This window comes from Hemiscyllium ocellatum, chromosome 10, assembly GCF_020745735.1.
Source record: "Hemiscyllium ocellatum isolate sHemOce1 chromosome 10, sHemOce1.pat.X.cur, whole genome shotgun sequence".
NCBI lineage: Eukaryota > Metazoa > Chordata > Chondrichthyes > Orectolobiformes > Hemiscylliidae > Hemiscyllium > Hemiscyllium ocellatum.
The window spans coordinates 93,693,342-93,707,498 of record NC_083410.1 but is presented as its reverse complement, the minus strand read 5'-3'; the positions used below and the strand labels follow the sequence as shown (position 1 = coordinate 93,707,498).

The 14,157-nt window shown below is 47.7% G+C and overlaps 1 protein-coding gene across 1 annotated transcript in view; it reads right to left on the bottom strand.

The window, feature by feature from the left end:
• The window catches only part of LOC132819855 (ras-related protein Rab-32-like), a 31,154-nt gene extending 19,857 nt beyond the window's left edge, over positions 1-11,297 (bottom strand). Inside the window, exon 1 of the mRNA XM_060831735.1 lies at positions 11,019-11,297. Coding sequence (XP_060687718.1) covers positions 11,019-11,238 — 220 coding nt within the window. The 5' untranslated portion in view covers positions 11,239-11,297. The remainder of the gene's footprint in view (positions 1-11,018) is intronic.
• Between the last annotated feature and the right edge of the window lie 2,860 nt (positions 11,298-14,157).

The window sequence follows — 14,157 nt, the reverse complement described above, 5'->3', positions numbered from 1 at the left end:
ATTTCAGCAGAAATAATAAAAAATGAAATATTGTCTAAATGGTGACAGATTGCACAGCTCTGAAATACAGAGGGATCTAGGAGTCTTGGTCTATGCATCACAAAAGATTAGTATTCACTGTGATGAAAGGTATGTTATTCACATATATTATCATCTTTAAGTGTTTGGTAGTATTGGTATTGATAAATATTTTTAAATACGTTTAAAATTGAATTCAGTCAGTCTTTCCAGAACCATGATTTTAAACCTGTACATGTCAGACAGGAGGTGACAACAAAACCTCTTCCATTGTCAATGGAGGTATGTTTAAATTGTGAAGGCTTATGACAGAAGAGAGAAAACATTGAATAATGTCAGCATGGTTTTGGGTTTAGAATGATCAAGGATTGATGATTTTAACGTAGAGACACATACAAATTGGAAAACATTTGGAGAGTTCAAAGGAGAATTGACTGAATTTGAATTAATCTCAGTTAAAAAAAATATTCACAACAGTTAAGGAAATAAGTAACTTTAGTGAAAGAGTGTAGGTTGTGGAACATCCATTGCATCTATTCTACTAATCACAGTTTCAAAACACTCCAATAGGTTTGCCGAATGTTATTTTCTTTTTAAAAAAATTTATGCTGACTTTGAGTAATACAGTTTTCTTTCTAAACGCGTCCAATCTTTAACATCTAAATTTACAACAATCCTGCAAAGCTTCTGTCAATACAGTAACTTTCTAAAACTAAATTGCTGCCGAAACCAAATCCAACTTAGTTATTCTTGTTTCTGATGGTTTCAGGTAATTTTAACCACCAGACTACATAAATGAGAAATGGTGTATGATGAAATATATTTCTCTCTCCAAACATTAATTATCTCTCGCTTTGTCAGGAGTTCTTCATTCAGATTGAAGTGAGATACTGATGATGAACTTTACAGCATAACCCTGCCACACAAATAGACACTTTCACCCCTTTGGGTAAAAAATGAGGTCTGCAGATGCTGGAGATCACAGTTGAAAATGTGTTGCTGGTTAAAGCACAGCAGGTCAGGCAGCATCCAAGGAATAGGAAGGGCTTATGCCCGAAACGTCGAATTTCCTATTCCTTGGATGCTGCCTGACCTGCTGTGCTTTAACCAGCAACACATTTTCAACTTTCACCCCTTTACCTAGTATCTTCAAATGGTTCACAAATTCTGTGTTTATATCAGCTTTCCAACTGCATTTCATTCCTTTGAATGACTCTCTGTAGCAATACTATTACTACCTGTTGATAAACTGTTACAGGATCAGTTCCAAGACCACAACACTTTCCTTGCAAAACTGTGTGGTGTAACATTTCAATTCAATCTACTCACTCTACATAAAACTGCACTCCCAGAATTGATGTTATTGCCTGGTATTCAGGCATAAGACATTGGAGCAGAAGTAGGCCATTCAGACCATTGAGATGAATCCACCATTCAATGAGTTCATGGCTGATGTGACAATCCTCAACTCCACTTTCCTACCCTTTTCCCATAAGCCTGCATTCCATGGATATCCAATCCTCTGGGACATCTCCATGATGTACTGATTCTTGGAAAATTACTACCAGTGCATCCAGCATCTCTGTAGCAACTTTGTTTAATGTCCTAAGAAGCATCGCACTGGGTCTAGTGAAGCTTCTCGCCCCATTAGTGACCCGAGTACTTTTTTCTTGTAATACTGATTGTCTTGATTTCCCCTCTCCCTTTTCATAGGATCCCTACAGTGTGGAAACAGGCCCTTTGGCCCAACAAGTCCACACTAACTCTCCGAAGAGTATCAACCCATACCCATTCCCCTACCCTATTACTCTACATTTATCCCTGACTAATGCACCTAGACTACAAATTCCTGAACACTATGGGCAATTTAGCACAGCCAATTCACCTAACCTGCGCAGCTTTAGATGTGGGAGGAAATCCTCAGACACAAGTGAACGTACAAACTCCACGCAGACAGTTGCCCAAGGCTGGAATCGAACCCAGGTCCCTGGCACTGTGAGTCAACAGTGCTAACCACTGAGTCACTGTGCCACCCATTATTGCCTTTGATTATTTAATGCATATTACATTTAGTGTTCAATTGATTTCAATCCTGTTTAAAATCTAAATTAATTAGGAAATCCAAGGTGTTACAAGTAATCACCTTTGCAATGAATTGTTCTTCATGCTGTTTGTTACTCTGATTTAAAATGCCCCAATTTAATTTGCATTGTTTTAGATTAGATTAGAGTACTTAGAGTGTGAAACAGGCCCTTCGGCCCAACAAGTCCACACTGACCTGCCGATGCGCAACCCACCCAGACCCATTTCCCTACATTTACCCCATCACCTAACACTACGGGCAATTTTAGCACGGCCAATTCACCTAACCTGCACAGTTTTATTATTAGTAAGATAGAAAAGAAAGAGTTTAAAAAGACATGGGGGTGAGTTTTTTTTTCCACAGAGAGGTTTGAGTGTGGAATGAACTTCCAGAAAAGTTACACAAAATGGATATAGTTACAATGTTTAAAAGGCATTTAATAAGTACATGAATAAGAAATGTTTGGAAGGATATGGGCCAAGTGAAGGCAAGTGGGACGAGTTTAGTTTGAGATTAGAAAGGACATGGACTGATTGGATGGAACGTTCTGTTTTCGTGCTGTGAGACTCTGCTAGCGTGACATCACAGTAGGTGGGGTGACTAATACATTTTTTTGCTCTCAGCTCAAGGAGTGGTTTGAATCAGGAGCCTGGAACATGTCAATACTTAATTTACAATTAAAAACTTGAAACGAATAAGTTAATTGGTTTACTGTTTAGACAAAGTAAATGAACTATGTCTGGAACAAAACAAGAATAGTTTGAAAGGCAGTGTAGGAGGTTTCAATGTGAATAGCATGATGATCCAAGGCAACAGTATTCTGCAGGAAATGTCTTAAATTGAGAAACATGGATTTGGAGCTGTATTGCTGGAGTCTGAGGTGCAAACATTAGGACACATATCACAGTGGAGAGAACAAATTATCTGGTCACATCGATCCAGGTGGGTTAGGCAGTAGAGTCATAGAGATGTACAGCATGAAAACAGACCCTTTGGTCCAATTCGTCCAGGCCGATCAGATATCCTAATCTAACCTAGTCCCACTTGCTAGCACTTGGCCCAGATCCTTCTAAACCCTTCTTATTTATATACCCATCCAGATACTTTTTAAATGCTACAATTGTACCAGCCTCCACCATTTCCTCTGGCAGCTCATTCCATATATGCACCACCCTGTGTGAAAAGAATTGCCCTTTAGGTTCCTTTTATATCTTTCCCCTCTCACCTGAAACTTGCGCCCTCTAGTTCTGGATTCCCCCACCCCAGGGAAAAGACCTTGTCTATTCACCCTATCAATGCCCCTCATGATTTTATAAACTTCTATAAGGTCACCCCTCAGCCTCTAATGCTTCAGGGAAAACAGCCCCAGCTGAAATCCTCCAACACTGGCAACATCCATGTTAATCTTTTCTGAACCTTTTCAAGTTTCACAACATCCTTCCGATAGGAAGGAGACAAGAATTGCACAGAATATTCCATGACCTCCCAACTCCTATACTCAAGGTAGTTTAGATTTGGTTCGTGGTCAGAGGCAGGAAGATTTAGCTGTATGTCAGGGAGGTAACGAGGTCCCACATACAGAAGTGGAAGAGCTTCGGTTTTTACTTAGGTCCAACAGGTGATTGCTCTCCTGCATCCAAGCAGTAACTAAGACTGCAGGGAGATTGGAAAAATTGACCAAAGCAGAAGTGAAAAGGAATGAGATTGTGGGCAGAGATAGTATAGCAAGGACTAGCTTTGTTCTCTGCATCCTTGATTAATTGTTTTGAAGGCTGTGTTTCTTGTCTGGTGGAAATGCTAAGATGATCTTTTTCATGCCTGGAGTAGAGTGTTGAACACAAGAAGAAAAAAAAACATTTGTCATGGTCTATGGAGAAATCAATGATACATAGAGATTAACAAATAAGGTGATGGAGAGGGAAAAAGAGGAAGTGTCCAAATTATAAAGATGAATCTCAAAAGCAAATCTTTCTAGATTGCTACTGAACCTGCATAAACTGGCATAGAGAATCATAGATTGTCAGGTTAAATGCAAAGCTAAAAGAATGATGTGGGAGGGTGGGGTTTTCAATTCAGATGTCAATGATTTCTGTACTGAGGATAGAGGGAGCACCTCTAAAACAAGCTCCAACTAAATTGGGCTGGGAACCATGTTGTAGTAAATTTAATAACTAGGGTGGTAGTGAAAGCTTCCAACTAAATCAGGATGTCAGGCCAAACGCTCAGGTAAGAGTGAATTTATGCCACTAGAAAAGGGAGTTTGTGAATATTGTTATAATCAGCAAAATTAATTCAAAAACTTAAAATTGGGAAGGGATGGTGAGTGTTTTCAGCATTTATCGATTGCCTCAACTACCTTCAAGAAGGTATTATCAAGAACCTTCACTATAAACAGTGTCTTCAGAAACCTCTTAGATATTACATGAAGTGAGTCACATTGGCTAAAAATTGTTATCTGGGGTCTCCAGGAGGAGGCTGAGATGCATCACCCACTTCATACATTTGGCTGAAGATGCTACTGATATCTCTTCCATCATTCATGGGGACCTCCTCCTCCCATTACTTGTTCAATTGTTTGCCACCATTCACGACAGAACGCGAGAGATCATCCAGGATTTGATCATTCAAGTGATATGTTATTATTGTGATGGTGATACTCCTTTCACAAGGTTTCGGTGTCATAGAGATGTACAGCATGGAACAGACCCTTCGGTCCAACCTGTCCATGCCGACCAGATACCCCAACCCAATCTAGTCCCACTTGCCATCACTCTGCCCATATCCCTCCAAACCCTTCCTCGTTGGCCCTTCTTTTCCAGAGAGGTCATAAAAGACACAGACTCTGAAAAGTCTACATTCAATGGTTTTAGGACCAATTTGATTATTGCTAACAGATACTGCCTCAGGCAAAAGGCTTTTAAGTTTAAAAGAATACTTGTACAATGAAAGGAGAGTGGCCCGTTCTCCCAGCTCAGCCTCTCTCTGGTTTGGTTTTGGTCTGGCTATTCACTGAAAGCAGTCATGCTGTTGTAAAAGCTGCTGGACCCAAAGAAGCAAGTACAGGCTGATCCTTCTCTCTCTCTCTCACTCTCTGACATCTCTGATGTAAGACCCTGTGTTTGATTTTACCTTTTGTGCCCAAGGGGTGCTTCTGGTGATTGTTGCAAGTATTCGGAACAGCATCATTAGGTTGGGATGGTCTGCTGGGTTTTTGGATAGGTTAAGTTATTCAGTATTCTGTCTTCTTTTGTTTGTGTTTCATTCAGTAATCTTGCAAATAAATTCTATTTTTTTTCAAAACTATGTGGTTTGACCAACTGATTCCCTCCTGAAATATCTGTGTTACACTTGCTTAAAACAACTAGCAAAAATAGGGTCTAAGCTACTTTCTTGAAATGTTCTGAGGGGATTTGGCCTGGTCCATAACATTACTCAGCTCTGTCAACTGCATGCAGCTTCTGGCGTTTTGACATGCAAGCAGTACTGTGCTGTAACTTCACTAGATTGGCACCTGATTTTTTTTAAGTTATGCTTAGTACTACTCCTGTTATGTTCTCCTGCACTATTCATTAAACCAAGGTTAATCTCCTGACTTAATTGTAATGGTAGAGCAAGGAATATGGTGACAGATTGTGGTTGAATATAATTCTGCTGCTGCTCAGTACCATACGGGTGCCCAATGTTCTGGATGTTAGACGCTCTGCAGCAAGGTGATAATCAGCAGGAGCATTCCCTGCCCATATCTGACCTGATACCAAGAGATGTCATGGGATCCATAGTTAATGTTGAGGATTTCCAATGCAATTCCTTTTTGACTGTCCACCACGGTACTCCAGCATTTGCCGGAACTGTGCTGTTAGTGGGATAGGAAATAATCAGGAATGGCAACGGACAAGGAACGCCTCTGATACAGTGAGTAGTGTTACACTGCTGACCCAGAAACTCTGTATTCAATTCCCACACCTTGACTCAATGGCCAAAATTGAGTATCAACTTGTAAATCCTTCCACCATAGGCTAATGTCAGGTGGGAAGAGTAACAAAAATTTCTGGTCAGCAACGTGATAGGACTTGCAACCACCACTGCCAGTAAATCCATGAGATATATCTTTGTCATATCAGCTATTTAAGGGTCCAGTATTTTTTCTATTGAACAGAACTCGCCTGTTTAATTAAAATTGATACAAATTAAAATGTGAAAGTTATAAAAATGATAACTTTATCAATTCCTTCAAGTCATCGGGGTTCATATCACTTTTAGGCCTGTAGCTTCACGTGTCCGAGTACACCTTTCCAAATTGCCACAAGCCCGCAATCATTCGTGAGGACTTCTCTAGGGATGACGGGGCATGTTGTGCCATTGAGAGTCCTGGTGCCTTGGTCAAAGTCAGGCACTCCATCCAGTTTTATTCTTTTTTGTCTTTGCCATGGTGGATTTTTACAACCAAGTGATGTAATAGACTATTTCAAGTTCCGAGTCAACCACAGTATGTGGTTCTTGGATGACATGTATGCCAGAACAAGGAAGGATGGTAAAGCCAGATTTCCTGTCCTAAAGCAACATGAGTGAACAAGATGCATTTGTTCAACAGTCTGATCCAGTCGGTTCTGATATACACAGGAACCTCGATTATCCAGTATTCGATGATCTTAATCTCGGATATCCGGCCAGATCACAAGGTCCCGATGCTTGGCTCAACTATGTTATCTGGCAATCGATTATCCAGAATTTGATTAACCGAATAAAGTATTCCCCACCCGAGCCCATGTGATAATCGAGGTTCCTCTGTAAAATGATTGTTCAGTTTTCACACAACCCTGCATTATCAGAAAATTGTGTAACAGCAGCACCATTTAAACTAATGGGACCGGAATTGCATTATAGTCAATTCAGATAAGGGAAGTTCTACAAATAATGGTCTAAATTCTTCAATTCCATCATAGCCAATTCGCGTTGAAGAAATGTGTGAGATAGCACACTGTAATTTCACGGTCATACCACTTTAATTCCAGGTTTATTAATAACTGATTTTAATTTCCACCAGTTACAATGGTTGGACTTTAACCAGTGGTCCCAAAAGACTGGCCTGGACCTTTGGATTATTAATTCAAAAATATCATCTCTAGGCCATTAGCCACCCACCACAAAACACAACTACTCTCATAGGGTTAAGATGGGTCCGATCTGGGAATATTTGTTGTTAATAAAGATTGACATTAAATATTTCAGAGCACTTGACTTTCACAGCAATAGGTAAAATGGGAAAGAGTAACCATAAGATGATGGAATTACATGTTCAGTTTAAATGTGATGAAGTTAAGAACAAAGCTTGGCTTTTGAATTTAAACAAACTTGATAGGTAAGAGACAGGTTGGCTGTAATAGATTGTAAACTAATTATCCATAATGTGATAGTAATGAGCAATGATGAATATTTAAAGAAATAATTCATAATTCTCAACAAATATACATTTAGCACCTTCAATTTACCTGTACTACATCACGTTATTAAGTTAGAAACCTAGTGTTATACACCAACAGACCCATCTATGCTACATTCCAGCATTATATATTGATAAACTTGACAACAGTGCACTCGTGTTCAATAATATATCCACCAGTACTGTATTCCACTGTTATACACTGATAGACCTTTATCCATGGAATAGTATCAGCCCATTATTCAACATCACACTGACAGAATGCATAATTACTGGCACTGTACGCTAGTGTTTTGCAGTGACAGGCTTGGACTGAGCAGTACTACATTTTGCTATTACACAGTGACAGCACTGTGTCCAAGTGACAATGATAGTGACTGACCTGCAATTTTTTTTTACTACTGTGCCCATTGTGACTGACTGTTATTCACTACTAATGTTCCCCAGTTTTATACAGTGATAGACTTGAGCCCAACAATCCAGCAGTAACATAGTACCCTGTCACACAGAGATAGCATTCTATTCAAGAATAATAGTGACAGAACTGTACCCACCATAACCACATGTATTTTACAGTGACAGACCTGAACCTACCAGTCCTGTATCCCACTGCTTTACAACAAACTTGACATTTATATTGTGCCATTAAAATGGCAAAATGCCCAGGGTACTTTCTGAACAACTACCAAACAAATCTGCTAATGAATGTCATAAGGAGATATTTGGACATAGAACCTAAAGCTTTGTCAAAAAAATTCCTTAGATTTTAAAGAACGTTTTAAACCGGGAGATAGAGACAATGATATGGTGAATGGCGATTCTGGGGACAGATGACATGGCTACCGATAATGAAGCAAAGAAAATTGGAAATGCATAATGGGGTCAGAATTGGAGCATTGCATAGAGTTTGGAGGGTGTCCATCTGGAGAATTTTACAGACATAGGGAGGCACGTAGACATAAAACAGACAGGCCTATGCATGAGAATTTTCTGTGACTTTACCAGCCTTGAAGCCATCATAGTTCAGCAAGCACAGATGACAGGTGTGTAGGACTTGCAACAGGATTTGAACACCAATGTTGGAAATAGGTCTGGAAGCCAGACCAGCAGATCTATTTTCTAGACAGCCAGCTTCCAAGTCTCAGCCTTGTTGCTTGCTATCCAATCAAAGATGGCAGGTGGATTTCCAATGTTGCTGACCCAATCAGACAAGACAAGGAGCCAGCCCTTGAGCAGTGGTCATTCTTGCCAGCAACTCACTCTATGCCTCTCATGACCACTCTTGGAAAACATTCACTGCAGGAGGAACGCATCAGGTTGCTGACCCTATGTACTCACTTTTTCAGTCCTCCACTCATCAGGTTCCCTACTTCCCCTCCCCCCCACCTTATCTCAGTCCCAACCTTCCAACATGGCACCACCATCTTGAACAGTCCTACCTGTCCATCTCCCTTCCCACCTATCCACTCCACCCTCCTCTCTGACCTATCACTTTCACCCCCATCTTCATCTACCTATCACTTTCCCAGCTACCTTCCCCCCCCCCAGCCCCAGCCCCAGCCCCAACCCCCTCCCATTTATCTCTCAGCCCCCTTCGTGATGGAAGGCTTATACCGGAAATGTTGACTCTCCTGCTGCTCGGATGCTGCCTGAACGGCCGTGCTTTTCCAGCAACACACCCTTCAACTCCACTCCTTCAAAGTCTATCACTATGATCAGGGATAGTTCCACCTATAGTTTGTGTTTGTTTATGTCCAGCACTGTGTCAGATTGGCTCAAATTTTGACTAAATAAAAGCTGAAAGAACTGTGTATGTTACAATTCAGAAACAAGAACAGAAGTCCAATGCGCAAGGGTCACTGGACCTAAAATGTTAACTCTGACTTCTCTCCACAGATGCTACCTAATCTGCTGATCTTTTCCAACAACACCTGTTTTTGTAGTTTAAGTTTAGGGTATCAGCTCAGAGACTGACAGAGAGCTGTTTGATAGTCAAGTCTGTATACAACAATGGCCCAGACAGGATTTCAGTCACAGGTGAGCTGTCAGGGTTAAAAGCTAGTTGTCATCTGCAGGTGGATATGGGCAGACTTGGAGGAGGATGAGAATGACTCCCAGCCAAAAGGATGTCAACCATTTCAATACCTGATTCAGTCTCCAATAGTGTTCAAGGAGAGGTATAGAGTTTGTGCTGCCAATTGAAGACAATGGCACTCCCTTGATGACCTGTATCCACCAGTTGTGTACTGTACTCATGACAGATCTATAACCACACTTGCCTCACAGTGAGACCTGCATCCACCAGTACTATATGTGTTACTCAGTGACAAGATTCTACCCATTAGTAATACACCTCAGTGCTATACAATGACTAACACTTAGATGGCTTTCTAAGGCATTACAACAGGTTTTTAGGAGTTACCCAAAAGACAGTTTTCTAAAGCAAAATCTGGAAATAAAATGTTGGTTGACTATGAAGCTGTTGGACTCCCAGTGGCTCAGTGGTTAGCACTGCTGCCTCACGGTGCCAGGAAACCAGGTTCAATCCTACTCTCGGGTGAATGTGTGTTTTGCACATTCTCCTTGCAGTTGTGTGGATTTCCCCCCACGGTCCAAAGATGTGCAGATTAGGTGGCTTGGCCACACGAAACTGCCCCATAATGTCCAGGGAATATGCATGGGGTTTACAGAGGTAGGGTAGATGGATCTGGGTGGGATGCTCCTCATAGGGTCAGTGTAGACTCGATGGGCCAAATGGTCTGCTTCCACCAATGTAGGGACTCTATTATATCTTTGAGGAAAAGGTAACCGTCTGGCCTCACGGTCAGTTCGAACTTCAGTCCCACATCAGAGTAATTGATTCTTAATGCACTCTGAAGTGGCGTATTAGTAATTCCCATGTGCAAGGAGCATGGGCAATCTTTACAGAAAACGACAAATGCTGGAGGTCAGGCAGCATCCATGGAGAAAGAGAGGGAGTAGTGGTCTCCTGCATTTGTTGTTTTCAGTACAGATTCCAGAGCTTTTTTGCAGCCATTTGCTCCTGCACTTTACTGTACAGGCCTCGCCATGAAACAGGCAGAGAAGCTGAACTTGGGAGCCCTCGCTTTGCCTCCGCGTCCCGGGTGGCCGCTCTGAGAGGCGGACAGGAAATTCCAGGGCTAGCAGAGAATCGGGGGGGGGGGGGGAAGGGAGCAGCTGAATGAGAGCATGCAGGGTCACCCTGGGGCGTGTGTGTGTGTGTGTGCACCGTATCAGGCTGCTCCAGTCTCAGTGTTAACAGGAGAAGGCACACGCTTCCCTCTCCCCCACCAGCCCAATTCCACCAGCAATCCTTCACAAACTCAGGGGGCCCCGCGGATTAACCATTTCACTGCTGGGGTCCAGCAGGGAACTTGGAGGCAGGCAATTCCCATGACTCTTGATTGCACCCCCCCCAGGGTGACCCAGTTCTGTCCCCCACCCCCGGGCTCCTACCTGCGATGTCCCAGAGCTGCAGCCGGATCAAGGTGCTGGTATCCCAGTTCAGCACCTTCAGGGCGAAGTCCACCCCGATGGTGGCGCGGTAGTTGTGGGAGAAGAGCCGGTGAACGTACCGCTTGATGATGCTGGTCTTGCCGACGCCGAGCTCCCCGATCACCAGCACCTTGAAGAGATGCTCGGAGCCCCCGGCACCGCTCTCCGCAGCGTCCGCCATCCAGCCGCCTCTGGGCGGCCCTCAGCGCTTCCGCATTCCCGCACAGGCGGCCCCAGAGACCGGCCCCACACTCCCCGCCCAGAGTCACCCCCCCTCACACACTCCCCGCCCAGAGTCACCCCCCCCCCCACACTCCCCGCCCAGAGTCACCACCCCACCCCACACTCCCCGCCCAGAGTCACCACCCCCCCCCACACTCCCCGCCCAGAGTCACCACCCCCCCCACACTCCCCGCCCAGAGTCACCACCCCCCCCCACACTCCCCGCCCAGAGTCACCACCCCCCCCACACACTCCCCGCCCAGAGTCACCACCCCACCCCACACTCCCCGCCCAGAGTCACCCCCCCCCACACTCCCCGCCCAGAGTCACCGCCCCCACGCCCCACCCAGAGACCGGCCTCCACTCCCCATCCAGAGTCACCGCCCCCATGCCCCACCCAGAGACCGGCCTCCACTCCCCACCCAGAGACACCACCCCCACTCCCCACCCAGAGACCGGCCCCCACGCCCTGCCCAGAGACCGGCCTCCACTCCCCACCCAGAGACACCACCCCCACTCCCCACCCAGAGACACCACCCCCACTCCCCACCCAGAGACCGGCCCCCACGCCCCGCCGAGAAATCCCACCGCACTCCCCACCCAGAGACAGCTCCCCCACTTCCCGCCCAGTGACACCACCCCCACTCCCCGCCCAGAGACCGGCCTCCACTCCCCGCCCAGAGACACCACCCCCACTCCCCGCCCAGAGACACCACTCCCACTTCCCGCCCAAAGACCGGCCCGCACTCCCCTCCCAGAGAGACCACCACCCCTCCCCGCCCAGAGACACCACCCCCACTCCCCACCCAGAGACCCCACCCAGAGACACCACCCCCACTCCCCACCCAGAGAACACACCCCCACTCCCCGCCCTGAAACACCACCCCCACTCCCCGCCCAGAAACACCAGCCCCACTCCCCACCCAGAGCCTGGCCCCCACTCCCCGCCCAGAGACACCGCCCCCCACTCCCCGCCCAGAGACACCGCCCCCATCCCTGCTCAGAGCCTGGCCGCTACTCCCTGCCCAGAGCCCAGGGCCCACTCCCCACCCAGAGAGAGCCCTCCAAATCCCCGCCCAGAGAAAGCACCCACTCCCTGCCCAGAGACAGCCCCCATCTCCACCCAGAGCATAATCCCCACTCCCCGCCCAGAGACCTGCCCCCACTCCCCTCAGCAGCAGCCCCCACTCCTCGCCCAGAGATAGCCCCACTCCCTGCCCACAGTCCAGCCCCTACTCCCTACCCAGAAACAGCCCCCCACTCCCTGCCCAGAGACAGCCTCCACACTCCCCCCAGAGTCAATCCTCACTCGCCGCCCAGAGCCCGGCCCCCAACTCCCCGCCCAGAGACAGCCCCCCCACTCCCTGCTCAGATTCCGGCCCCCACTCCCTGCCCAGAGACACCACCCCCACTCTTCGCCCAGAGACCAGCCCCCATTCCCACTCCCCGCCCAGAGACCGGCCCCCATTCCCCTCCCAGAGAGACCACCACCCCTCCCCTCCCAGAGAGACCACCACCCCTCCCCACCCAGAGACCACCCCCACTCCCCGCCCAGAGACACCACCCCCACTCCCCGCCCAGAGACTGTCCCCCACTCCCCGCCCAGAGAACACACCCCCACTCCCCGCCCTGAGACCGGCCCCCACTCCCCACCCAAAGACCGGCCCCCACCCAGAAACACCACCCCCATTCCCCACCTAGAGATTGGCCCCCTCTCCCCGCCCAGAGACACCACCCCACTCCTCGTGCAGAGACACCACCCCCACTCCCCACGCAGAGACCGGCCCCCACGCCCTGCCGAGATACACCATCCCCACTCCCCGCCCAGAAACACCACGCCCACTCCCCGCCCAGAGCCCAGTCCCCACCCTCTGCCCAGAGACACAACCCCCACTCCCCGCCCAGAGACACCACCCCCACTCCCCACCCAGAGATAGCCCCCCATCCCTGATCAGAGCCTGGCCGCTACTCCCTGCCCAGAGCCCAGGGCCCACTCCCCACCCAGAGAGAGCCCTCCAAATCCCCGCCCAGAGAGAGCACCCACTCCCTGCCCAGAGACAGCCCCCTTCCCCACCCAGAACATAGCCCCCACTCCCCGCCCAGAGACCTGCCCCCACTCCCCTCAGCGGCAGCCCCCACTCCTCGCCCAGAGATAGCCTCCCACTCCCTGCCCAGAGTCCAGCCCCTACTCCCTACCCAGAAACAGCCCCCCACTCCCTGCCCAGAGACAGCCCCCCAACTCCCTGCCCAGAGACAGCCTCCACACTCCCCCCAGAGTCAATCCTCACTCGCCGCCCAGAGCCCGGCCCCCAACTCCCCGCCCAGAGACAGCCCCCCACTCCCTCCCCAGAGACAGCCCCCAATCCCTGCCCCGAGCCCGGCCTCCACTCCCCGTCCAGAGACAGCACCCACCTGCCCTGATGCAGCATGCCAGGCCAAGCCACCCCACTGGTTGAATGTCCATCCACCACAGACCTCTCCATGGGTTTGTGAAGTGCATTGGGGTGGGGAAAGAGATGGAAGAGGAAGAGAGAGAGTTGGATTGCATGTGGTGAGGAGGAGGATAGGGTAAGAGGAATGGAGGGGGAGATGGATGGGGATGACGTATGGAGTAGGGGGAGGGTGTGGTGAGTGGCAGGGTCAGGGGAGGGAGTGGGGAGTGATGGAAGTGGGGGAGGGTGTGGTGATGGATGGGGAGGGAGAGAATGTGGTGAGGGGGAGGGTGTGGTGAGGGACGGGGAGGGTTGGGTGAGATGGGATGAGGGATGGGGAGGTGTAGAGTGGGGTGAGGGATGAGGAGGGGAGGGAGTGGTGAGGGATGGGGTTAGAGAGTGGTGAGGGATGGGGAAGGTGTGGTGAGGGATGGGGGAGGGAGAGT